The 25,542-nt window shown below is 51.5% G+C and overlaps 5 protein-coding genes across 5 annotated transcripts; 1 reads left to right on the top strand and 4 right to left on the bottom strand.

Moving 5' to 3' along the window:
- Window positions 1-2,209: 2,209 nt before the first annotated feature.
- On the bottom strand, window positions 2,210-4,607 carry SMAC4_01733 (uncharacterized protein). Its single transcript, XM_003348663.2, has 3 exons — window positions 4,059-4,607; window positions 3,854-3,994; window positions 2,210-3,788 (listed from the first exon to the last, which is right to left on the bottom strand). Exons 1-3 carry the CDS (start codon window positions 4,207-4,209, stop codon window positions 2,647-2,649), a joined length of 1,434 nt encoding a protein of 477 aa, XP_003348711.1. The 5' UTR covers window positions 4,210-4,607; the 3' UTR covers window positions 2,210-2,646.
- A 5,006-nt stretch (window positions 4,608-9,613) lies between these two features.
- On the bottom strand, window positions 9,614-13,667 carry SMAC4_01732 (uncharacterized protein). The gene is made up of 2 exons (XM_003348662.2): window positions 12,581-13,667; window positions 9,614-12,512 (listed from the first exon to the last, which is right to left on the bottom strand). The coding sequence occupies exons 1-2, from the start codon at window positions 13,643-13,645 to the stop codon at window positions 10,323-10,325; spliced, it is 3,255 nt and encodes a 1,084-aa protein (XP_003348710.1). The 5' UTR covers window positions 13,646-13,667; the 3' UTR covers window positions 9,614-10,322.
- A 5,048-nt stretch (window positions 13,668-18,715) lies between these two features.
- Window positions 18,716-23,016, bottom strand: SMAC4_01730 (uncharacterized protein). Its single transcript, XM_066089638.1, has 2 exons — window positions 19,398-23,016; window positions 18,716-19,329 (listed from the first exon to the last, which is right to left on the bottom strand). The coding sequence occupies exons 1-2, from the start codon at window positions 22,551-22,553 to the stop codon at window positions 19,168-19,170; spliced, it is 3,318 nt and encodes a 1,105-aa protein (XP_065946401.1). The 5' UTR covers window positions 22,554-23,016; the 3' UTR covers window positions 18,716-19,167.
- Window positions 23,017-23,357: 341 nt separating this feature from the next.
- Window positions 23,358-24,194, top strand: SMAC4_01729 (uncharacterized protein). Its single transcript, XM_003348659.2, has one exon. The coding sequence runs from the start codon at window positions 23,565-23,567 to the stop codon at window positions 24,129-24,131; it is 567 nt and encodes a 188-aa protein (XP_003348707.1). The 5' UTR covers window positions 23,358-23,564; the 3' UTR covers window positions 24,132-24,194.
- A 55-nt stretch (window positions 24,195-24,249) lies between these two features.
- Window positions 24,250-25,113, bottom strand: SMAC4_01728 (uncharacterized protein; the record flags this gene model as incomplete). Its single annotated transcript, XM_003348658.2, has 1 exon — window positions 24,250-25,113. The coding sequence occupies one exon, from the start codon at window positions 25,111-25,113 to the stop codon at window positions 24,250-24,252; it is 864 nt and encodes a 287-aa protein (XP_003348706.2).
- Window positions 25,114-25,542: the final 429 nt, after the last annotated feature.

The raw sequence follows: 25,542 nt of genomic DNA, 5'->3' as shown, positions 1-25,542 counted from the left end.
ATCTCCTTTCCTTTGGCAGGAGGAAGTATATGGGTTTGGTCACTTGCTTGTTTCAGGTTCGTTCAACTATCCGATTCCGCGTGGTAAGTCTGACTATCAGAATATCGCTCCCGTTAGACCGAGGGGTACGGCATCTCCTGGCAAGAGCGAAAGACAATGGTTCGATTCCTGGATGGTCGCTTCCTGATTCTACCTTTCCCCTTTTTTTTGTAATTTTACTTCATGGAAGCTACGCTACACTGTTCTTTTGGGCAGCTGCGCACTCACTTCTTGCCTTGTATTTGTATTTCAGTTAGGTAGAGGTAGACACCAAAGTTCGAGTTCGTGACTCTCATGAGACACTTTTTGTATCTCTTCCGCGTGTCTTGAGTACTAAGTACGGCGGGCGGATGTGGAGATATATATCTCAGATATTCAAAAAGTCGACGATTCCATGGGGTTAGCCCTTGTTGAGCCAAGCCTCCTTCCCTTCGTTGTTAGTCACCACCACGCACTCAAGTCATCTTCCAGTCATCAGTCGTCAGTCGTCAATCATCAGTTGTCATCGTCAACCACATAAGGTAGGTAAGCCAGACGAACATGGCTCAATATCCACCACCATAACTTAGTGATGTGTTCTAGGACATAATCCCCCTTACCTCCTCTCCTTTTCCTATCTTGTTCAACACATTTTGCAGTTTTGCTCAATGGACGCGTATAGGTACATGTATACATGTCTCTCTTCTCCGACGCCTTTCTTCTTTGATGAAAATACCCTGGTACCTAAGAAAACTTCGAAGAGAGTGGAGTTGTCTACACCATTCAGCTTCAGCGTCTTACGAGTTCTGTAATGCTTAGTATCTACCTCTGACTGAGAACTGAGAGGTGAGAGTCTGCTTTTTGAAAATCCGTTGAGATGGACTGTTGAGGCAACGGGTCAGGCTTTATTGTATGTAGGCTTATAAGCTTGTAAAGTACTTAGGTCCATGTGTGGTAGTGGATAGGCAATGTAATGTAGGTCTGAAAGGAGTGTCGTTATTTAGACGGTCTCGAGACAATGAAGTGGCTTTTCAGCGACAGTTGAACGGGCAATCGGATTACAGCATAGGTTTTAAAAAGACATATAAACGAAGTTGAAGATATGTTGAAGATATGTTGAAGATATGTTGGAAAAAGATAGACAAAGTATCGGAACAGTGCATACTAAACAGATATTAACAAGACAGTGAAAAGACATTGAGAAAGGTACTTTTACACCAGTATCCCGAGCAAAACGTCAGACATTGCAAGTACATTGATGATCAGATATTGAAAAACTTTGTCGTTGGGGAAAAGATACATCCATCCATCCATACGCGTATCCCGAGCACACTGTTGAGAATGATAGGCAGATCAAGCATGGAGTATGTTGGGTGTTGGGATATAGTCTATCTCCACATAGCCCTACCTCAACGGTTGACGACTGATGACTTGTGAGTGATAATGCCTCGGCTCCTTTGACGTTTCATGATGCTTCTTGTAAGTCCGACAGTCCCGTCGTATAAGCTTGGCCGGGTGGAAACAGCCTTTGACACACGAGCACGAAACACTCTGCAAGGTCTGAAGGAAGCATCGAAAATACTTTGTGAAACTGAAAGGAAACCACCATCATCTATTGAGCAAGGTGACCTGCACTCTAGGGTTGACATTTCCATATGATAGAAGAACGGATGTGTGTGACGTTCAGGGGGTTACCTTGATACATCCACGTGGTGTGGGACCAAGTCATTTCTCCTCCATGACTTCATCACCGGATATTCCATAGAAGGACTCATCGCCACTATTTTATTAGCAATAATATTTACATGATACACCTCTGCCGGGGTAAAAAAAGGTTAATTCTGTACTTCTAGTGTACAGAAAACCAGGATTCGTCACCGGATCACGCCTGGCTATTTTGTAGAGCGCTGCCTATTGCCACCGATCCGCACTAATGGCGAATTCACAAGATTTAACCTTTTTTTCCCCCGGCAGAGGTGTAGAAAGAGCATATGGAAGAATGACATCCTCAGCTGCCCCGCTCATGGAAAGGGGCGTAATCGAACTCCTGAGTTGAGTCCCACCGCAATTAAGCGATCTTGTGGATTCTCAACCTTGCCGTATGGAGTTGTGAATATCGGTTCAGCGGATATGGATCACAAATGGAGGCGTTCGTCATTGAAGCACTGACTCTAAGAACCAACTTTTGTATATGATATGGATATTTTCAATGTCTAGCATAACGATTGTATGATGCTATTGCCAAATAAGAATAGCCAGCCCACACAAAATCGCAATCTAAACTGTTGGTATCTCCGTCACCTATAAACCCTAAAGTATCCGCCTTTTCAACCCATACCATGTTGTCATCATACGCGTCCAAAAAGCATGCTTTTTTCCATGCAGACCAAAATCCCAAATCTCCCCAAAACGCCGTGAAGACCGAAGTCAGGAAGTGTATGTACAGCGACAGAAACGTAGGTGCAGATGTTCATCACAATTCCGTCTTGCTTTACAATCACTGTACAAACCCGTGGCCTTGCGCGCTATCTACGGCTAGAACCACGGCTTCCCATGCAATTTTTCATCCCCTTGAAGCCCTCCATGAAGAGAAGACTCCGTGAAACCTCATCATTCTTCTAACTCCACTCATGCCGCATCAGCGGTGGTAACTGGCGGAGTAACGCGAGTAGGCTGAAGGCCAGCTCTAACGATCTTCTTGCCGGAAGAGTCGGTAACAGTGGCGATGTCCTTGTTCTCGGCCTGAGCACGCTTCCAGATCTCAACCTCGCAGCCGCCGCGGATGACACCGACGCGCATGGTAGAGAGAAGGTTGTGGGCAGCGTTGGAGTGGTTGTAGACACCACCGTTGAAGATAGCGGTAGCGTCCTTGCCAATAGCGGAGTTGATGAGAGCCTTGCCACCGGGGTGGTCCTTAATGAACTTGCCGACATCGTGGATGACACCAGCGACAGCGATCCAGGCCTTGCCGTTCTTGGACTCCTGGACGAAGTCGTCCCAGCTGACAACGGGGAGGTTCTCGAGGGGAATGCCCCAGTCAAGGGTGGCACGCTTCTGGTCGAGCTTCTTCTGCTGCTGCTGGAGACGGCCCTTCTCAATCTCGTTGTGGGGGAACTTCTTGAGGTCGTAGGCGAGACCGAGCTGCTTCCAGGCCCAGATGCACCACTTGGTGGGGTCATACTGCCACCACTGTATAGCGTTACGGAAATCGCTGGGGAACTCGTGGTGGAAGTTGTGGTAACCCTCACCAAGGGTGACGAGGGCAGTGATGACGTGATCTCTCGGTGAGTTGCGGTCGTCAAAGGGCTGGTCGCCGAGCCAGTGGGCAAGAGAGTTGACGCAGAAGGTAGCCTGCTGGATAAAGAAGATACGGAGGATACCGCCGTAGATGAAGCCACCAGCAAAGTCACCCCAGCCGAAACCGCAAATAAGGGTAGGGACAATAAGAGCCATGGTGATGACGCACTTGATGTAGTGCTTGTGCTGGAAGACGACGACGGGATCCTCGTTGAGATCAGTGATGTCGGTACGGCCGATTCTCTTGGGGTTCTGCTTCATGACCATCCAGCCGATGTGGGAGTAGAGGAGACCCTTGCGGACCGAGTAGGGATCCTTGTCGGTATCGGTGTATCTGTGGTGAGCACGATGATCCCTGGACCACCAGCGGGCGGAACCCTCAACGGCAGCAGCACCACCAGCGGCGAGCCAGATCTTGAGGGGAAGGGTGGCCTTGTAAGAGGTGTGAGCCCAAAGTCTGTGGTAACCGGCAGCTGGAAAGAAGAGCGAGTTAGCCATTGACCCAATTCTGATATCCTTGAACGCAGATGATGCTTACTGATACCGAGACCGGCGAAGTAGTAGTAGGCGATGGAGAAGATAAGGGTCTTGGTCTGGAGAGTGACCCAGTAGGCGGAGATGAGACCGGCGAGGGGCACGAAGATGATGAAGGTGGTGTTCAGCCAGTTGACGTGCTTGTCTGTGAGGGAGATATTGTCAGCATATTGTTGTCGTTTTCCCTTAAGAGAAAAACATGTACTTACACCAGTTACCCCAGGTGATGGGCATCTCGGTAATGTGAGGCTTCTTGAGATCGTACTTCTTGCCTCTGAGAGGGATGAAGTCGGTGGTGCCATCGGGGACGTTCACAGCCTGAACCTCAGGAGGGACATCCGTGGCCGAAGTCGACGCCATGGTGTCGGTGTTGTTGTCGAGTGATAAAGTTCGACGACAAACTGAATGGGTTGTGGTGTTGAAAAGGTGTGGCCCGTTCTGTCGTTGCTGAAGACAACGAAGTTGGGTAAGAGTCGGGAGGGAGATGACCTAGGTCAAAGTGGGCTGGAGGAAAGGGAAGGGAAAAGGTGAGAGTCGGGGCAGAAGTTATAAAAGAATGAGGGAAGCAGGTGGGAAGCTTGGCCCAAGGGTTCTCAGATCAAAGCTTTGCCTGTGAAGTGGGTTCCCGGTTCGGAGGAGAGAGGGAGTTTCGTTGGTAAGGTACTTGCAGATTGGAGTCCACCCACTCACTCCTGCTTGCTTTCAGTGCTGTACACGTACTTTGTAGTGCGTGAATGCCCTGCTAGCCTGATCTTTCCCATTCAACAAAGCGGATACTGCAGGGTAGTGTTTAGGTGGGCAGATATTTATTTAGGTTCATGGTACCCCCAAAGGGAAGGTTCGGCGGACTGTGACGACTCCCTCCCGTCTGGGCCTTCAAACTTTTTCGCCTCCCGTTCGTCCTAGGGCAAATCACAAGCAAATTTCGAGACGCCAGACCTCAAACAGGCCAGACCCCGGCGAAGGCAGTGGAAACTGGTTGGGGTTTTCAGATGGGTGGTGGGTGGTCGTGGGCCGAGAAGTCGATCCAAAAACAGCAAGAGGAGTGGATTTGGCTTCACGACTTTGTTCACATCTCACTGTCTGGCATTGTCTCACAGCGGATTGGCCTCGGCTTTCACAAGGCATGTGCTTCTCACCAAGTGCTCTTGGGGCTTCGTTTGGGCGTGTTTTGGCCCATATTGGCGCTCTGTTGGCACTCGGGCGGGCGAGCCAGGCGTTGATCGTTCATCTGGTTCGGCGACATGGTCCTGAATTTGCCGTTGATAAGTTTTGTTGAGCAGAATGTTGGGGACATGGTTCCGTCCGTGCATTCAGGTCCCATCCAGGGCATGTGGGGGCCGTATAAGTCGGGAACAAATTGCGATTGGCCGAATACACTCGTTTTGGGAAAGTATGGCCAATGTACCCTGTACATGGTGGCGGCATGCCGCTCTTCCCTGCTTGCCGCCTGTTTGTCGCCCACCGTTCACGGTCCCACACTTGCTTTTGGTACATGTGACATTGACAGCCATCAACCTGTGACTGCGAATTCCAACTTCATTCACAGTTCACATAACCCTTTCCCTTTTTCGCCAAAAAAGGTGTGGCAAGGTGAGGTCACCGACGACCACTAACCCTCCATCATATGGACTAGCTTTCTCCAGATGCCTCGGATCATCGACTTCAACAGAGCTTTTGGAATCGAACGACGAACCCGGCCTGTCCCGACTGACTCAACACTCAAGTCTCAAAACTTGACAATGGAACATGCGGATGGCTGACGTGCGCCTCGGTTGTCTCGGACAGGGCGTTCAATGCACTTGACACTTCAACAACTTGTCAGGCTGCTGCGACTCGATACGAAGCCTCAAGGCTAACAAGGAAGTCGGGAAGAAGGAATATCGGTATGATAAGGCAAGATAACAACTGAAGCAGGACAGCTTGACCACTCACGACCGGTTCGAAACCGCGGGCGTGAACTGCGCCTTCCCCGGATTTGCAACTAATCTTGCAGGTTATGGAGCCAGCATGGAACGATCAGTTCGCGCCTTCATCCGCCTTGTCCCTCTTTCCTTCGTTCATCATCCATCCTGGTGTGAACTGTCGACACACACCCCGATTGTGGCCATCAATTTTGAGGTTGACGGTTCATCCCATCCAGAATGAATTCACGCTTTGACATCACCTTCTCTCGGGTTCAGGATTGGCCGGTTGCGTAGCACCAACCAGGGGTAGCAATCACAAAGCTTGCCCGATGCAACCATGCCCTTTCAACTGTAAGGCTCCGATTTCCCAACATTCCTTCCCGCACGGCGCCCAGACGCTATCTCCGCATCCCGGCAGCCAATCAAGTGGCTGGCTTATTCGCATTCTGGCCAGCGAGGTTTTCAACGCCTGCTTATGTAAGGTTTCAACGATGGCGATGGTCTCTGCGTAGGCCAAGAACAGGAGGCTTCCAGAAACGCTGAGATGCCAATCGTGCATGAACGACAGCGGCAATCCCATAACGCCACACCCGTTTTGCAATTTATCTGATCAAACTCCATTGTTCGAGGCCGTCCGCCATTCTTCTGTCTTCAGATTGCGGTCCCCCGTGGGGGGGCGACACACCGTGGGGAGTTGCGTTGAAAATGGAGCTACGACGGGGTCGGAGGCGGAGATAAGCGGCATCGGGAGCATCATTCAAGTTTTGGTGGGGTTCGGGTGTCAACTCCAGACCCGATCCAGCCTACGAACTCCTCCTCCACGCTTTCACATCCGTCTGGCAGCGAGCCTTGTTCACCTCGTCCACCTCCGTCTTTCTCCGAATCAATGTTTGAAGCCTGAACCGTCCGAGCCACATCGAGATCTTGAAAGGAAAGAAAAGTGAAAGAGGGATAAAAACCACCTTGCTCTACCTCACCTTCAACCACCGATACAGACACACCGGCAGCAAAGCAAGAAGCATATCGTACGAGGGGGCCGGAGTCGAAAGATTAGCTCCATGCAAGCGAGACCCTGCTCGGTACCTACCTCCGCTGTGACAACGTCAGTGTCGTCGGCCCTACCCGCCATCAAGGGGGCCATCAAAAGCATGAAATGTGGTTTAGCTTTGCGGGAACGTGTGTGCCAAGAGAGGTAGAAGTGATCAGGCCATCCAGACCAAGCGGCTGAGAAGCTCAGGCCATGTTATTCGTTTCGTTGGGGACCGTCGCTTAATCGTACGTTTGGCTTTTTCTCTTCCATCACTCTTTGGTTTAGTACGGATTCGGGCGAGGGGAGGAAACATCGAAAGATGAAGCTATGAAGACCACCTCAGTGACGCTATATCCCCTTCTCCGTAATGGGCGCTGCCCATACAATTTCCTATGTTAAACACAGCCGTACCTCTACATCATAACTCTCATTCACGTACACAACCACACACTGCCCTTGCGCGAGGTGGATGACATGCTGAGGAATCGTCATCGAGTACCTTGCTTGTTCATGGGCACGCCGGCTCTGAGAGTTCGACATTATCATCATGCCGCCCCTTTCCACCCGATGAGTGCCGGATCTTGATAACACTGAACCAGCTCAACAGGCGAGTGCTTTCCTTCCATCCACATCCACCCAGTCCTCGTTTCTCTGGACAGCCGACCGACGCTCGGTCATATCGCCTCGATACTGCTCGAAGTTAGAAGTATGCCTATGGTAGTGCTTTAGTGTCATACCTCAGGCTGCAGTTCTTTCCTAATGAGGTCAGTTCTGAGGAGGCGACGTCACATTCCTAAAAAGTCACGTCGATCTTTGAGCCTCGGTGATGGAAGAACTCCCGTTCAATGATGATGATTCAAGCTAGTGGCTGAAAGGACGAGGTGGTTGTAAAAACAATAAACTGAACACGGACAGAGTCCGATGCAGCTCGCCATGGTTGGGAAAGACCGTTACAAAGCGCTGATAGGGATCGCAAAAAGAAGGAAACCACATCGGCTTGAGTCCCTTTAGGAATCCCTCACTTCACAGCAACTACTTAAGCTCAGCTTCACAAAGGCATAGAAAGAACGCTTGATTGTGTGTATCAAGGTCGTATACCGAAGGTGTGTTGTAATGACCCTGACGTCTCGGTTTACTCTTACGACCCCCGCTCGGGAACCTGGGAACGTACTTCCTTGGATGAGAGGTGACAACCAACGACGATCCAAACATCGAAGAAAACAGTGAATTGATGTCGATAACCCCCCAACCGAGTTCTCAGCCAGAAACTGACTGCTATGCGAGGAGACGAGGATCGCCACCACTTCATTCTCGGGTGGGACAGGTAGTTGGGTTGTGAGGAGTTCTTCCTGAAGGTGCCTACACACCAGTCCGATGCTCTCATCACATGTCAGGCTTCATCGGCATACTAGTGTAGGCAACAAACAGCCATAAGCCTATGACGTCGACAGATAGAGGACACTGAGCTCGATCATTACTTTTCAGTCCTTAATCGAAAATACCACACTAAGGATTGCAGATGCTTGCCTATCCATCACTGTTCTTCGCCCTAGGCAAATTCAATCACTCGCTCGATCGGTCCGAAGTATTATTCACACTCTTCTTGAGATATTTTGACTGTCCGCAGAGTCAACAGGAATGGAAGGTCGTCATTGAGAGAGATTGGATTCCTTTCTTCCTCGTCTAGTCTATCAGGGGCATGTTTAAAGTACATAGTTTTTAGCCACCAGTTCGAAATCAAAGTCTGCCAAAAGAGAACGTCGGGACGGGATGCAAGTCTAGTTCGATGCCCCTCATCAATGGCCATCTTTCTTGACCCTGTGACATCGATACAGAGAAAGAGATACTAGCTATGGATGTTCAGCACATACGCCACAACCAATGTTATGATGAGCTGTGCAAAGGAGTTTGCGGTAAGTTTACAAGTTAGGTAGGGAAGGTTAAGCTCTCCCCATGTCAGAAAACTCACCACCTGTCCACCATGGACAATGAGAACAATAAGTAACTACCCCTAGCGTTGTGCGTAGTATATAGGTAAACTCACAAAACTCGTCAAACTCATCCTCGAGATGGATCGGCCAAAAGGTTCCAACGTATTCTGACTCTAAAAAGAAAAAAACCTTAAGCATTGTAATTCAAACTGCTCAGTTCTCATATGTAGATTCGTAGGTAGACAGGTACATGGAGACCGTGGAATCCAGGACACACTCATTCGGGCTGCTTTATGTTAATGACATCGCTTGCTAGGTAGTCGGTCGAAGCCCCACAACTTTGCTTTAATCAGGTAGAGGTACCGATAACAGGTTCCTTCGTGGGTTTCTAGGTCCAAGATATGAGTGCTTCAATTTTTAGATAGGGCCGCCTTTAGTCGAACCTCCGAGGCAGTTTGGATAGCTGGTGGGTAAGCTTGGAATTTTCGAGCATGACCGACTGTATGACTGCATGGCTGCGTGATGCTAGGTATGGTAGATGGTCATTGGAGATACACAAACGGCCTCGGCTTGACGCGTTGGATCCCGATGGCGATCATATAGAGTGTTTGATACAGATGGATGTGGCCGTGTAGCGGTGTTCAAGTTGCTGTCTTAGGTCGAGTGTCCATTTGAGGTTGTGATTACTGATTGATGACGAAGCATCGCGGAGACCGTCGCTTGCGCCAGTACAAGCATCCTCCTGTTTACATCAATACCAAGCGAGTGCCCAGTTCGTGTTAAAAAAACAAAAAAAAAAAAAAAAAAAAAAAAAAAAACACGTACACTAACCTCTCTCTTATTTACACATCACTCGCAGCACTCAGCTCAGCTCGTAAATTGGCAGATTCATTCAGCTCACTCACTGACTGTTATCCGTCAAGCACTCTACCTAGGTAGACTCATTCAAGCAAGGCAGTTATATTGGCTGCATTGCCCGGGCATCTTCTAAGGGCAAGATAGGTAACAAACGACTAAATGATAACATAACCAAACCCCAAGCCAACAAGCGAGTGTATGGGGTTACTTATGTAAACACCGAAAAGAGAAGAGATAAAAAAGCAGAATGCCACCCGAAAAGATACAAATAGGGAACTGAACCAAAGAAAAAGGAAAGAGAAAAGAGCCCAAAGAAAAAAAGGAATCATTGTCCGTTTATGTCCTATGCAATAACACCCCCTATCCCAGATATCATAATGTGAGTACCAGTTGTACTTATACCTGCCCTTGAATGCTTGCTCATTTAACACAAAGTGTCTTGGTGTGTGTGTGTGTGTGTGTGTTGTGTATTGGAGGCCTCCCAAATCTGGCAACAGTTCCGTTGCTGAGGGTTCAAGCAGAGCAGAGCAGAGCAGAGCAGAGCAGAGCAGAGCAGAGCAGAGCAGAGCAGAGCAGAGCAGAGCAGAGCAGAGCAGCTCATGCTGTGAAAAGACGGTTTATCTCGCAGGTCCAACCAAGTGGGAAGACTTAATTCTGCCCATCTATATCGGCTTTCCATGTGTTTTTGTCGATTTTTTAGCTGGCTGTTGTTGTGTCGATTCGTCTAGCCGTTCGTCGTAGTCTCTTTCAGGTCCTCGTCATTTCGTAGTTGCTGTGGTGTTGATGTTGAGGTTGATGCTGATGCTCATGCTGATGTTGCCGTTGACCGGCAAACAAATCCATATCAATCTCATCCTCCCCCTCTTCCTCATAATGTTTCCCCTTCTCCCTGGAAGGTAAATCATAACCTCCCGAAGCCCCGCCCCCAATCCCCTTCAAAACATCCAACTCCTTCCCACTCCCATACCGTTCGTATTCCCTCTCCCGGTCCCTTTCCAGTTGCGAGTTGCCGTTACCGTTGCTATTCCGATCCCCACGGTTTGTATACCCAGACTCTCGATCCCGGCCCTTATGACTATGATCTTGGTGCTGCCCATGCCCGTGATCATAATCATGATACCGCCCAGTCATCATCGCATCCGCGGCCTCCATCCTAAACTGCTGCTCCAGCCTATCTCTATCTCTCGCCTCGTTGATAGCTGCGTAGGCTAGATCTGGCCCGGGCCCGGATCCTGGTTTTAGGCTGGTGGGTTCGGTGAAGTATTTACCTGAGTCGGCGCGAGAAAGCGGTTTTTCTCTTCTGCTGTCGTTGCCGTCTTCTTCCTCGGCGTCGGAGTTGGAATTGTCGTAGTGGTTATGGGCGCGGCTGGAGCGGGTTTGGTTATGGTGGGATTGGGTGGTGTTGAAATGCGGTTCTGCTGCTGCGGCTCTGGGACTGTTGCTGCTGGGACCTTTCGTATCGTATTGTTCGCGGAGTGTAAGGTCGTGGGATTTGATGTTGTTGGCTGTGGCCCCCGTGGGAGCGCTGGAGGGGGCGGTTTTGGGTCGCCATTTGAGGGCTTCGCGGAGGATGGAGTCGTTGAGGGACGTAGAGGCGGCGTCGGTGTCGCCCGAGGGGGCGGTGGAGATGAAGGAGGTGGAGGAGATTCTGGGGTCCTGTTGCTGGGCAGATTTCCTTGATGGTTCTCCTGCTTCGTTTTGATTCTCAATATCGCTTACGTCGGATTCCGTGTAGTTGCTAGCTTGCCTACCGCCATACGACGAAGGAACGGTCAGGTTACTTGGCTCCTGGTAAGTACTGCTGTTTCCCCAAGGACGCAAGTGATGTCGGAATCTCGCCGGGTCGTCATACCCGCCATCACTCGGGAGAGGAGAAGGCGGCGATCTACCCCGTGGCGGATACCAGTGCTGGTCTTCTGAAGGTGCAGGAGAAATCGCATCCTGACGACCCCTCCCGATACCACTTGCAGCACCACCAGCATTGCTGCTGAAATAATCCCACCCGCGATCCGACGGCGACTCAACCGTTTTGATAATCTTCGGTACCCCGTTCGTCGGCTCCGTGCCAACTAGATACTCCTGGCGCGAGTACCCATCATCAACCGACACCGACTCCGGGTTATGGTAGCTATACTGGCTTTGCTCGACTGGCTCTGGCTCGGGGAACATATCCAGCAAGTCCAGTGCCTGTCTCCGCTTGCGGGGGTTGGGATCTAGACAGATATTCACGATCTCGACGTACCAATCTGGCACATCCGTCACTTCGGGCCCAATCCTCAACGGCCGGGCGTGAGCCTCAGGCTCATCTTCCTGTGTCGCTAAAGCCCAGAGCACCATACCCAGCTGGTACAGATCGGACTTGACGCCAATGTACATGGATATCCGCTGACTACTCTCGATCAGCGGCGTTGCCTCAGGTGGCTCCCAACCCACCGGACAGCCGCGGCGGTTGATGTCGATGATCTTTGCATTCCACTCATTGTTGATGACAATATTGGACAGCGTAAAGTCTCCCTGCACAAACCCGGCCTCATGTATATCCGCCAGACCGCTAACTATCTGGCGCGCCCAGCGCTCGCGTGTAGACCAGGGAAGGCCGCCCTGGAGCTGGTAGTCGTAAATGATATCTATCAGGGCACCGTGCTCAGCAAAACTGATCAGCAGACCCTTGACGTGCTCGCCCGAGTCGTCGACGATGACGCCGTAGAACTCGATGACGTTCTCGGCGGCGCGCAAGCGGTTGAGCGCGTTGATCTCGTAGAGAAACTCGTCGACGGTGTCGGGGCCGGGAATTTCTTTCTTGATCAGGGTCTCGTCGTTGACACGGACTTTGTAGACAAAGCCGGAAAGGTGGGAGTCGAATTCGACTTCGGATTCTTTGATGCGCGGGCAGCGCATGTGATGGATCATGCGCACGGTTGGGTAGCTGATGATTTCCTGGGGAAAGGGGGGGTTGGTGTTAGTATGTTGAGGTGGTGCGTACCGGATGAGGTAGCAGAACTTACATTGACGTCTTCCACCACGTGGACATGTAACCTCCCATCCGTGGTTTGTAGCTTCAGGTTCGTGACGGTAGGGTAGAACTGTATGTCCCCCAGACTGTCTCGAATCGCCTCGTATATCCTCGAACTCTTGTCACGCTGGAACTTGATATCGACCAGCTCCTCCTCCAATGAATTTTCCTGAGCATCACGGTAGTCTAGTGACACCGTCACCCTGCGCCATAGCGAGTCGTTCTGTCGATATGTCACGAAGAACTTTTCTCTCTTGGACTTGTCGCGAAAGTGCATCGACAGGTTCAGAATCCATATCTTCTCCAGCTCGTCGTGTATCATGTTGTGGTACTGGGAGGATGTTATCGAGTGCGCATCGCAGTCTGAAACGGCAGCATCTGACCCATGAACATGAGTAGAACCAGGAGCTCGCAACAGGCCGTGATGGTCGTGGTAGTTCTTGTCGAGTTCTTGCTCTAGCTCATGTCCGTTCAAGCCTCGGGTGCTGGCATGTTCTTGAGGGATCGCCGGTAACGAAGGAATGGAGGACTCAGCCTGGGAGATATGTGAAGAGCGGCCGAAGTGGTGGTGATGATGGAAGTTTGGCGCGCTGCTCCTGGGAAGTGAGGCAGCGGCGGCTCCTACACCCAATCCAACCAGCGATGTCGATGCACTGTTTGTCGCATGCATGCGTCTATCGACTGAAGCAGCTCTGCGTTCGGCAGGGGTAGGTTGTACAGGTTGGAGATGGTCGCGCTGTTCGGATTGCTGTCTCTTGAATGTCTGAGCTCGAGGTAGGCCGGGAACCACCTTTCGAAAGTTTCGGCGAATGGAGCCTTGTTTGTTTGAGCCTCCGTCATCGTGCTGCTGCTGTTGTGTTTGTGAACCCGGACTCGTGGTAATGTTTCCCTCTCCTCCATGTCCATGTCCATGTCCATGTCCATGTCCTCCTATACCCGATCCCGGTTCCGTTGTTGCTGTTCCTGCTGATCCCAATCCTGATCCCGACCCGGTATCATGGGCACCTTGACCGTCACCACTACCACCACCTTCCTTATGATCCCGCCAGAGATGCATTTTTTGCCACCAGTTATTATGGTGTGGGGGCCAATCGCCATCTGCAGGTAAAATCGATGCTGGGTTCCGTAGAGCTAGGGGAAGTTGCGGCTGCACTTGAGCCATAAAGACCTTTGGGGGTTAAGAGGGTTGAAAGTTTACTCAGGGAACGGTAAGAGAGGACTAAGCACAACTATATGGTCAGCACTCGTGAGTCAAGAGAAACTTCAGAAACTTCAGAAACCGCCAGGCACCTTGTGCAACCCTGAGATTACGTGGTGGCGAGAAACAGCTTCTGGCCTGGCGCATAACCAGCCTCAATCTCCTCCAACCTCCTTTAACGGTCTATCGGCTAGACCTTCTCGGGCCAAAGCCCAAGACCTTAGGGAGCCCAGAAGGAAGTTGTATCACCAACTAACCCAGGGGTAATGAGTTGGAAGACACAAGTAAGCAAGATGGCGCAACCTTACATTAGAGACAAGCAATCATGCAGACTGCCGGCGCAAAGACCATTAGGCGCCGTATATCCAACAGCAATGACAGCGCTTGGTGAAGTGGTGGTCGATGTTCAAAGACGCCATACAAAGAAACCCAGTTGAAACCAACAGGTGCGTTTATGTTCTTGCTTTTCTTTCTCAGTTGTCGAGGGGGAAAGTCTTGTGGTTGGTGATAGATCCCCGCCTCTCCTCCCCAGTTAAGCTGATTAGTCCAGGGCTGTGTCGAAAGGTGTTGCGGGTCGGATAGCTACTTTGCTGTGTGTTTGCGGTTGTGAATCGGGACACGAGGTTGCCTTGAAGATAACGTGAGCTCGCGAGGTGTTGTAGGGGTTGTGTCTGTTACCGAGTTAACCGTGATGAATGTTGATAGACGCCGTGCTTCGTGTGTGCCTCTTTCACGTTCACATATATAAGATGGGGATATTTGACAAGGTATAGAGGTATAAAAGGTGGGATATAAGATTTTGTGATCTGGGAAAGCATGGAACTTCCAAGGATTTGTTCTGCGGGGGTGTGGAGGATATGGAGTGAATGATGCCTTTTGAAGCTCCTCTTCTAACCTTTTCAGCTTTCATCATGAGACCCTCCATCAGATCGTCCCAACCGCTGAGACTTGGTTTTAGTTGCAACCCTCAAGGTGCCTGGCCTGACTGATTATCGGATCTTGCCATTGGCCATTATTGGGGGCTCTTTGGACAGCAATCGTGATGTGGTAAAACGGCCGTTACAACAAATAGACGCCAGTAATAACCAACCTACAGCCACCTGAGGCTGCCTGAGATGGATCCCTCCCTAGGCTTCTTTTACCCCTGGCCGGCTGTCTTGGCCCTGCCCCGGAGTGCCTGAGTGCCTGGTCCGGGGGGCCGTTTTTTGAGGCCAACCTCAGGTCCCGCGTTTCTCCTACCGTCCCCAGGAACCGCCTTGCCAAAGGGCACATACACATTATGCACACTTCGAAGGCGTACATGGCATCTTCTGGTTCTCGTTTGCCCTCCTACCATCCTTCCTCCGAGTCTGGTCTCGTGTCCTGAGGCCTTCCTTTCGGGATTCTTGCAGACTGCTGAAAGCTCAGGACTGGAAAAAGGAAGGGTGGCAGTGGGATGAAGGAGGCTGTGTCTCTCAAAGACGCACGGGGGCTGGGTGCATTTCCCAGTGGAGTTTAAGACCGTGACGTGTAACCAAGGGTAAAAGCATGGGCAGCCAGTGAGAGGCCGGCGCATGCCTGGAACACTTCCAATTAACACATGCATGCCATCCATCTCATGGGCTCCGTGCCAGGCATTGGGTGTGTTGGATGCCATGCCATCTGCGTGGGTCTTCTTTTCCCTAGCATGTTCGGCGGGTAGCTTTCGTTGCCAGACAGAGGAGAGGGGAGACAGGTTGCAAAGCTTGCCGTTCTCAGTGCCTGATTTACCGGCCGATTGCCGTAGGCAATGCCATATTGACCCAAAGTGGATTGACATCTCGGGTCCGAGGAGAAAGCTGACCTCATCGTGTTTCTTTGAACGTGTTCATCTTGGATATGGCGCTTGTTGATATTCGAGAGTAAACAAAAACAGACCCCGTGCCGTGGCCCATGATCATCATCTGAGGGGTAGTTTAACCGCTAACGCGCGAAGCGAGCCTGAAGAGAGAAACGGGAATGAGGGGTTCATGGTTGTGACACTGACAAAGAGAGAGAAAGAGAAGAATGCTCCCTCAGTCCATTCAGCTCCAGCTTCAGAGCGAAAAATGGGAGAAAGAAGCAAGGGTGCTCTCCTGTTAGTGCGGTGTGAGTGGATACAGTTCCCAGCCCTATAAAGGCACTGTTTCCCTTCTGGGCAACGGGTCGACAGGGGCTCTGGCGATCCGCTTCAGACGCTCCCAGACTCCGTCTTACACTTCAGAGACACTTCACCACAATCCTCCACCCACTCACTCGTTCCCGATATTCTGATTTCGAGACTCGGGTTGACAAGATGAACTGAGAATGGTATCATGAATGGAGAAAACTAGGATTCGATCTACCCGCCAACGCCAACTTACTAGCTAGGTGGCTTACGAACGGTGTAAGAATGCCTACTACCAGTAGATACTCCGCCCACTCAACTACCATGCCGAGATGAATCAGACCGAGCCGCGACCTCCCATCATCCCGATTCCTCATTGATCATTGTTACTCACGCCCGCGCCCATACCCACGCCCGGCCATCAGCATCGTCATCATCATCATCATCATCATTCTCAGCAACCAAATCCCGTATCCGAACCATGCGCCTCAGATACACAGATCGGATTTGTTCATCTGTGCCTGTGGGCCTCAGGACTTAAAGGCAGGCAGGCTGCTGAGCCGCACAACTGGTACAACAAGCTTGGGGTAGCTCCCTGAGAGTAGGTAGACGAGGCTCGATGCTCAAGTCTGGAGTTGCCCAGCCGCATACCGAACGCTCTCTTTACACTGGAACTACTATGTAGGATGGGGCTGACTAACGATATCTTCCCATCCACCATCCCCCACACTTCCTGTCCTGTTCTCGTGATAAGGCTCTGAGCAGTAAAGAGCCAAGCACCAGCAAAGCGTAACGGACACCCTTTTGGGGTCCTGAGAGTACCCGATCCTGGCCATGAATCCCGGCAGTTTAAAAAATATTCGCTCACAACCCAGAATTGCCAGACCAGAGCCGCCTTATCCTTTCTCGTGAGACATGAGCTGTCACTTTTGGAGGCAGTTGGGATGGGGACGGCATTGCGAATTGCACCCAAAGGATTGAGTGGGTAGGTATCTATCTGGGTTTGGGTTCTTGGTTTCAAAACCTGAACTCGAATTGAAACAAACCTCTTGAGAATGGAGTAGGCGTTTCTGAAATATCTCGCTTTCTTAAAGCATCGCGAGTGTGCAGGTAGGGAAAGTCGCTCCTATCTCAAGCACCAGTTTCAGCCCTTTCTTTCTGCAGTTTCGAGATCCTTTCATCACAAGCATAAAAAGCCGCCTCCCCGCTCCCGTCACGGCACGTTCACGTTTGAGCCCTGTCCATCCATCGGATAGAGTCCACATTGGCCAGTTCGATCCTCTGCGGGCACATATGAAGCACGTCGAGCAAACATATGAAGCGGGCGTCACGAACTTTACTCTGACCGAATAATAACACAACTCATAGCCGCAAACCTCAACTCCCGCTCAGCCAGTGGCAACAAAGTGCTCTTTCGGCTGCAGCCCCGTTCCTATCTTTCTCCAACGTGTATGGATGGGTATTGATCCCGGTGTCTCTGGGCGGGAAGCATGGTAACTCTACCGTCAACCGTACAACCACATGCCATGCCATGGGCGGGCACATATGCAGTATATCATATTTGAACTACGAGAGGATTACAACGACGGCCGATTAGTCGATGATGATAATGGGAGTTGATGATTGACAGGTTGGATTTGACAGGTAGATACCACTGCAATAACAATACCAATACCGGCGACCAGTCAAAGTAGTGGGATATCTCCGTGACTGCCAATGATTTGACGATGGCTTCGGGCATCAATAACGTTCGACCAATGGTGATGCTGACGGAAAGTAAAGGTAGGCTCGAAGTAGGATATGACGCCCATTCGTTACTTCAAATGGTTCGACAAATGCTTGCGATAGTTGAGGTCGAGAGTACCTAAACCGTTCAATGTTAATGAAGGTTCGTGTTCATTGTTGGAGATGGAAGCTTTGGATGTTCGGGACGGGAGTTGAACAAATCGGACTTACCTACCGAGTAAGAAAACACCATCGCCATCGTCACTACCGTTACTGTCATCATCATCACCAGGATCACCAGCACTGTCATCATCCTTGGCCTGTCAGTTTTGTTAATTCGTTCAGTCTGTCACTTTTCCATCCCGCACCCGTCAGCACCAGCAAGCAGCAAGCAGCATCACCTCAGTTCCAGCTTCCTCAAGTAGGCCCGGATGGCCTACATACAGTTCGCTTAACTCATATCTTCCGTCTTCGTACCGTCTTCCATGTACGTACGCAGTACACTACTTCCATCTAAGGAAGAATATCGAGGCCGCCCACATGCGAACCAGATCCCGTTACCACAGCTTAACCAAGCTTTGCATATCTTGGGGACCGAGCGAGCGACGACGATTCGTCGAGCAATGAGAAGTGGGCAATGAGCAACGAGCACTTGCACTACCTCTTTTCGCTGCCGTGTCCGTGTTTGGATTTAGGTTGTCTGGCTTGTATCGATGAGTGGCTTATTGGGATACCGCAGTTGGAAAGGATACAGTATCGAATATGTGACTCCTTCTGGAAGGGGATAACCGAGATACGTAAGATACCTGAGAGTGGTAGAAGAGGGTAGTAGAGGGTAGTAACAGCGGCAACGATAGTGTTGTAAGTGGATTGGAATTGTCCGATGAGCGCATCATCTGCCTCTCTCTGCCTTTCAGTTGTTGCTCGCTTGTTATTTGGAGAGTTTATGGTTCCAAGATCTCGACTTGACTGCTTGGGCAACATTCGGGAAGTGGGAGTGGGTAAACTGGGTGTAGCATTAGGCATCCTGGGCATCGTTCTGTGCGTGCCTGAACCGGACTGGACTTCGATTTCGAGCATATCTCGCTGAAAGACATCAGAAAGAAGAGGTAGGTAAATATGATAAACCTATCTGGTAGAGGCAATCGACTCACGCATACCAAGCTTTCCAATACACCACTGGTAATATTATACAAGAAAGAAGTGATGCAACACACCAAGAAACCCAGACAAAGGACGCAACAAAGCCGCCACTGATATTCGCAAGAGTCATGAAGAGTGAAGATGTTGTCTGTATGTAATGCAAAGTGTGTATGTCCCAAAACCAAAAAAAAAAGCGAACACGCTCTGCGTATCCGTTTAACATGAAGACGGTTATTAGTTTCTCTATTAACCGCCGCGCCGCCAAGTTCCGCACCTTATTCCATTTCCTTGAACGCCAATGATGATGATGCCATCCTCCGCTCTCTTTGTTCTCTGCTATCTTTCACTAGATAGGTATCCTCGGCTCCTTCCTATGCCGTTGTCTTACAAGCCGTAAGACTGCCTCTGTTCAATCGTCGTCGTCGTTCTTCTTGGACTTCTCCTTCTCGGACTTATCGTCCTCGATGATACGGCTCGTGTTGGCCTTCTCACGGTCGAGGTTGGGGAAGATCAGGTCAAAGACATCAGAGTACCAGCACACGGGCCGGCCCTCAATACCTTCCTTGACGTTCTGGAGAGCAAGGATGTTAGCAGATGCTTGAGAGAATGTTAGGATTCGTTTGGAAAAGTGTTTCTCACCTCAGGAAGCTCAAGCCAGTCAGACATGTTGTCCTCGGGGAACACGACCATCTTGCAGCCAGCTCTCCTAGCAGCCACAGTCTTCTCCCTCAATCCACCGATGCGGAGCACCTTGCCAGTGAGAGTAAGCTCACCAGTCATAGCGATCTGGGGGTTAATAGGAGTGTCGAGCGCAAGCGACAACAGAGAAGTCGTCATGGTGATACCGGCCGAAGGACCATCCTTTTGTACAGCGCCCTCAGGGACGTGCACGTGAATCTTGGCCTTGTCGAAGAAGCGGTTCTTGGGGAAGTCCTTGGCCATGACTGCCTTGGCGTACGAGTAGGCGATGGCGGAAGACTCCTTCATGACCGTCTTAAGGTTGCCGGTAATCTCGAGAGATGGTGAGCTCTTGGGGGTGAGCGCGCTCTGGAGGATAGACTCGACATACATAGCAGCGCCACCCATGGAGGTCCAAGCCAGACCCATGGTAACACCAGGAGGTGTCACATCATAGAGCCTGTCAGAAGTGAAGATCGGGGGTCCAACGTAGTCCTTGAGGTTGTCCTTGTTAATAACGACATGGACGTCCTCGGGAATCTTCATGGCGACCCGAGGCTTCTCCGTGGTCTCCTTCTCAGAAGCTTCGGTGGCGGCCTTCGGGCTGCTGGTCTCGTCGGACTCGGCCTCCTCGCTCTTCTTCTTCTCCGTCTCCTTCTGGGCAGCCTTACCCTCCTCGGTAAGAGCTTCAGACTCGGGAAGGGCCTGCTCGCCAAGGTCCTGAACGATCTTCAAGGCCGACTTGCGGTAAACCTGCTCGATCTTCTTCTTGAGGTTGCGGACACCTGACTCACGGCAGTAGGACTTGTTGAGCTCCTCAATCGCGTCCTTTGTTAGCTGCACGTCAACGCCCTTGAGACCAGCCATCTCCTGCGCCTGAGGAGCAAGATACTTCTCGGCAATGGCCATCTTCTCGTCGGCGACGTATCCGGAAAGTCTGATGACCTCCATACGGTCGAGAAGGGGTCGGGGGATGGTGTCAGTCAGGTTAGCCGTGCAGACGAAAAGCACCTTGGACAAATCAACAGGGACGTCCAGGTAGTGATCCAAGAAAGAGCCGTTCTGCTCGGGATCCAAAAGCTCGAGGAGTGCAGAAGAAGGATCACCCTGATAGCCACGACCAATCTTGTCGATTTCGTCGATCAAGATCAAGGGGTTCTCAGTCTTGCACTTCTTGAGGGCCTGGATGACACGGCCGGGAAGGGCACCAACGTATGTCCGGCGGTGACCCTTGATTTCGGCAACATCGGTAAGACCGCCAACACTGAAGCGATAGTACTGGCGACCAAGCGCGCGAGCAATAGACTTGCCAATGGAAGTCTTACCGACACCCGGAGGACCGACAAAGCAGAGAATCTTGCCCTCGACGGTGCCGCGGAGCTTGCCGACGGCAATGAACTCGAGAATACGATCCTTGACATCCTTGAGACCGTAGTGATCCTCATCCAGAACCTTCATAGCGTTCAAGATGTCGAAGTTCTCGGCACTGCTCTGGCCCCAAGGAATGTTGGTGAGCCAGTCCAAGTAGTTACGCGTAACATTGAACTCGGAAGCGGCAGGCTCAAGGTGGGCAAGCTTGTTCAGCTCGTCATCGAACACCTTGCGCACGGCCTCAGGCATAGCCAGCTTGTCAGCGAGCTCTTTGAACTTTTCCACGAGCTTGTCCTTGCCGTCAGACTCGATACCAAGCTCACGTCTGATACCCTTCATCTGCTCCATGAGCCAGTATTCACGCTGACGCTTGGTGATCTTCTGCTCTACATCCTTGGTAATCTTGGACTGAAGCTGAGCGTTAACGTGCTCCTTCTTCAGGACAAGAAGAGCCTTGTGCATCCTTTCCTCTACGTTCAAGCTGGACAAAACCTCCTGAAGCTCAGCAGGCTCGCCGGCGCTAACAGCAGCGGCAAAATCAGCAAGCTTGGCTGGCTCAGCCATGACATTGCCGGTCGATTGACTCATGCTAAAGGTGGAAATCTGATCCCGGAAGAGACTGTTCATGCTGGCGACCTCCTTGAACACGTTTACAATCTCGTTCGTAACGGCTTTGATAACTTGGCTCTTGGGGTCGTAGGGTTCCTCCGTCAGATTCTCTACATTAACAAGACTGACAGGATACTTCTTGAGGAACGATGTCGGCTCGTAGGGCTTCTGGGTTGATTCGGGCCTGGGTGTCACGGCGCTTTCTTCAAAGCTCGCCACCACGTCGCCCTTTTGCTCGGACTCGTCGGTCACCTTGGGAATCGGCTCGGGTACTGGCTCAGGGGCAGGACCCTCCTTCGCACCGTCGAGTGAAGCAGCCTCTGGCGAGCCAGGAGGAATAAGCTCCGACAGCTTGATTCTCCGGTGGGGGTAAAGGATCGCGGTGAGACTAGCACCCTCGCCGTTCTGGTTGTTCATGGGGAAAGCGCTGGTAATCTGAGCAAAGACACCGACGTCATAGACATCGTCGCGGTTCCGGATAATATCGTCGTCGGCGTTCTCGTCCTTGAACAAGAAAGCTCCCACGTATGGCTGTCCGCGCTTGATCATTTCTGTAATAGCAGCAGCCACATTGGGATCTTTGATGGTAATGGCCTTGTAGAACCCGGGGAAGAGCGGTCGCTTCGCTATAGGGATCGCCATGACCTGGGGGTAGATCTCTGGTACAACGGGCTTCGCCAATGCCTTATCACCAGGCTTGCGGCCTCGCTTGCCACCGTCTCCGGAACCACCGTCTGCGCCCGAGCCCGAGCCGGCAGAGGAACCGCCAGCAGCGCTAGCCTTTCCATCTTCTGGCGCCGCCGGGGCATCCGAGGTCGAGGACTTGGACTTGGCCCGTTTTGGTTCGGCCTCCTTTGACTCGGCCTCGGTGTGCTCAACGTTTGCTTTGCGTTCCTCCTCTGTTAGCGGCTCAATCGAGTTGTCGAAAAAGCCCTTGTCGTTCTTCTTCCCCAAAGCAGTGTAGGTCGAGAAACTCGAGAGGTTCGTCGGCCTTTCGTGTCGGGGCCGGGTCACGACATGTTGCCCAGCCGCAGCGAGAGAGCGTATCGAGGAAGTGGTCAAGCTGGAAGACCTAATCGAATGTGCGAGCGAGGTCCTCGACGCGAGGATGCGCGGGATGCGCTGTCGGGACAGCATCTTGAACAGAGGCAACGTCGAGAGAGGGCGGGTAAAAGGGTATCGTAGTGGTCGAGCTTTGTGAGGAAGAGTGTCGTCTTATTTGGGAGCGCGGGCCCTGAATCGGACCAAAGGCGACGGTGGATGGGAGTGCCGTCGGAGAGGGGGGATGAATGTGGTGAGAGTGGGATGGCGGGTGGGAGAGGTCGCGGCGCGGGGAGATGGAGATGCGGCGATGCGGCGGGATTTGGGAGAAAAAGTTTACAGTTGCAAAATAGTATACAGTCAAAGATAAACAGATGAAGAGAGACCTTTTGCCGCTGAGTGGTTCTATTCAGTATGAGTAGCGAGGTAGGACGACGACTCCCAGCAACCCAAGGCCCATGACTCTCTGTGTCTGGCACAATGTATGATTAATCAACTCGACGGGAAGGCGAACACCTCAGCGAAGCTCCCTCAGTTTTCGGCCGGCGGTAGAAGATGGAGGAATTACTATCTTCTAGGTACCGTCTCGGTTGCGTCACGATACAAAAGATACGTACCTGCCCGCTAACAGCTCCCCGCCGCCCTCCACGCCGGCCAACTTCAAGAGCTTCAATTCCATCACTGTTGGTCCCATTAGCACCTGGATGCCAAGCCGCTTGACTAGTTACGGTATAGATCTTCAACTCATAACGGTGAAGTCGCACCTGTGACACCCGCTCCGCCGCCTGGAACTGCCCGCTGCCGGAGAGGTTACGGCGAGCATAGCAGCACCGACCCGGAGCGGGGCATCGGCAGGCACGTTCGCTAACAGACAGCTATCCGCAGCTCGCATATCAGGAAGCTCGACTCGAACCTGAAGGCATGAATTGACTGCATTTTAAGTCCAAGCCATCGAATTATTCTCCGTTTTTCACAACACTTTAGTTCACTTCCTAAACATCAGCTTTATAAAATCAACAAATTGGACAACATCCTCTGGACTGGAAATAAAGTCATTGGAGCACCCACTTCAACATCCCTTCACATATATCTCAACGACAACTTCACATGGCGCCACCACCGTCAGACGACATCACCTCCGGAGTCTCCAAGATGTCACTCAAAAACACCCCCAAAGCCAAGGCGAAGAAGGTAGAGCCTGTTGCCGACAGTTGGGAAGACGAAGATGTCAGTTCGGAGTCCGAGCCTGAAGTCAAGACTGAACAAAAGTCTGAGCGTGGGCGTGAATTTGGTGCGGAACCGGAATCGTGGGAGGACGACAACAACAACAGTGACGATGAAGAGAGAGCTCCCTCTCCGCCACCTTCACGCAGCAGAAAGCCAGAACCATCAAATAGCACTTCCGTACCACCATTCCTCGACTTCACTGGACCAGGCGGCGCCAGCAGCACCGCGTCATCAGAGTACAAGAGGCCCGAAAAGACGGACGCAGTAGCCCGTCGGCTGATTGCCGGTGCTCTTGGATTGAAAGCACCCAAGCTGACCGAGGAGCAAAAGGCCTATGACCGGGCCTTGCGCGAGAAGGAGCGCAAGAGGAAGGAGGAGGAGAGAGAACGGAAGAAGAAGGCGGAGGAAGAGGCCTTGAAGGCCAAGGCTGCTATTTGGGAAGACTAAGATCATCCCGCTCAACTTAGCGAATGTCCAGCCTCAAGACCCGCCGACTATATCAGCCTGGGCATGGAACTACATTTTACACAGCATATCTTTCACATCCCCAAAGGCGTCATCAACATCAAGCGGAATCATCTTTTCTATCTATAATTTCCGACCCTTCACCTTGCTCAGCATCGCTCGACGCAGCCGGCAAGCCTTCCACTTTCTTCAACGGAAGATGTTTCCCCTTATGCGTCAACACCAACTGCTCCCCACCATCGGGAGAATGTCGCTTCGCAACAACCAACCCCTGCAGCCCTTCTTGTTCGGCGCGGTGATTCCACAGCAGCTGTTCAACTTTCCCTTCCCTAGAACACCCGATGAACACCAAAGGCCACCTGCTCCTCACCAGCGCGTCTCGGGTTCCCTTTGTGGCTATCTTCGAAGCCACCAAAACGCCAAATACTTCGGACCCTCTCCATCCAACTGGCGCTCCCACGAAAGCGCCCTCCAACTCCCGGATCAGATGAGGACGGGTGACTTGGATGGCTTTGCACTGCACGATGACTCGAAGTGGACGTTCGGCTGTTGGTACGGACCAGGTGCCCAGGAGATCGATGCCGAAATCGTGTTGTCCGCCTACCCGGTTGAGAGAGAAGCCATATGCTGCTAAGAGGGAAGATACGGTGTATTCGTAGTGTGTTCCGACGAAAATGGTGGTTTCCTGACCCAGACCGGTGCGCTTGGCATACTGGAGGAATGAAGCGAGGTCGTGGTGGTTGGAGGATTTAGATAGTGGAATGTTGGGATTGGCATGCCCTTTTGTATCTGAGGTGTTGGTAAGGCCCAACGAAGGGACAGCGGAGGATTCAGTGGATGTATCTGTGGAGTTTGGCGCTTGGTCGGCGGAGGAGAAGCGTCGGAGCGGTTGAGAACCCGGCATGCAATATAGTCGGCGCGCTCCGAGTGTAAGCCGGGAAAGTCGTGAAGCCATGGGCCTCATGGTGATATGCTGAGCCTAAGCGCTCTGAGATTTGATATGCAATGTTTTTTCCTGCTGTAGATCCTCCTTATAACCAATCGACAGGTTGAATGGTACTTCAGGCCGGTTGTATTATTCTCATGTCGGTTCGACAAAGAGAAAGTGTTGTTTTTGTGTCTATTGAACTAGCCTCAAGAAATGCCATGTTGAAATCAAATGCGATAAAGTCGACGATGGGTGCATGGTGGATCGGCCCAGCCAAAGTTCTCTCTCATTGGATGAGGCTTCTATTCCAAATGGGTTGCATTGTGTCGATAGTGGATCCATCCCGTCTGGATCCTGCATGCACATGATGCACATCCCCCGCGGTCGTCGCGGTCGGCGCGGTTCAAGCATTCAGTACCTGACAGTGACAGCTCCCTTCTTTCGACCCGTCTTCACAAAGGCGAC

This window comes from Sordaria macrospora, chromosome 3 (assembly GCF_033870435.1).
Source record: "Sordaria macrospora chromosome 3, complete sequence".
Taxonomy (NCBI): domain Eukaryota; kingdom Fungi; phylum Ascomycota; class Sordariomycetes; order Sordariales; family Sordariaceae; genus Sordaria; species Sordaria macrospora.
This window is presented reverse-complemented; position numbering and strand designations above follow the sequence as displayed.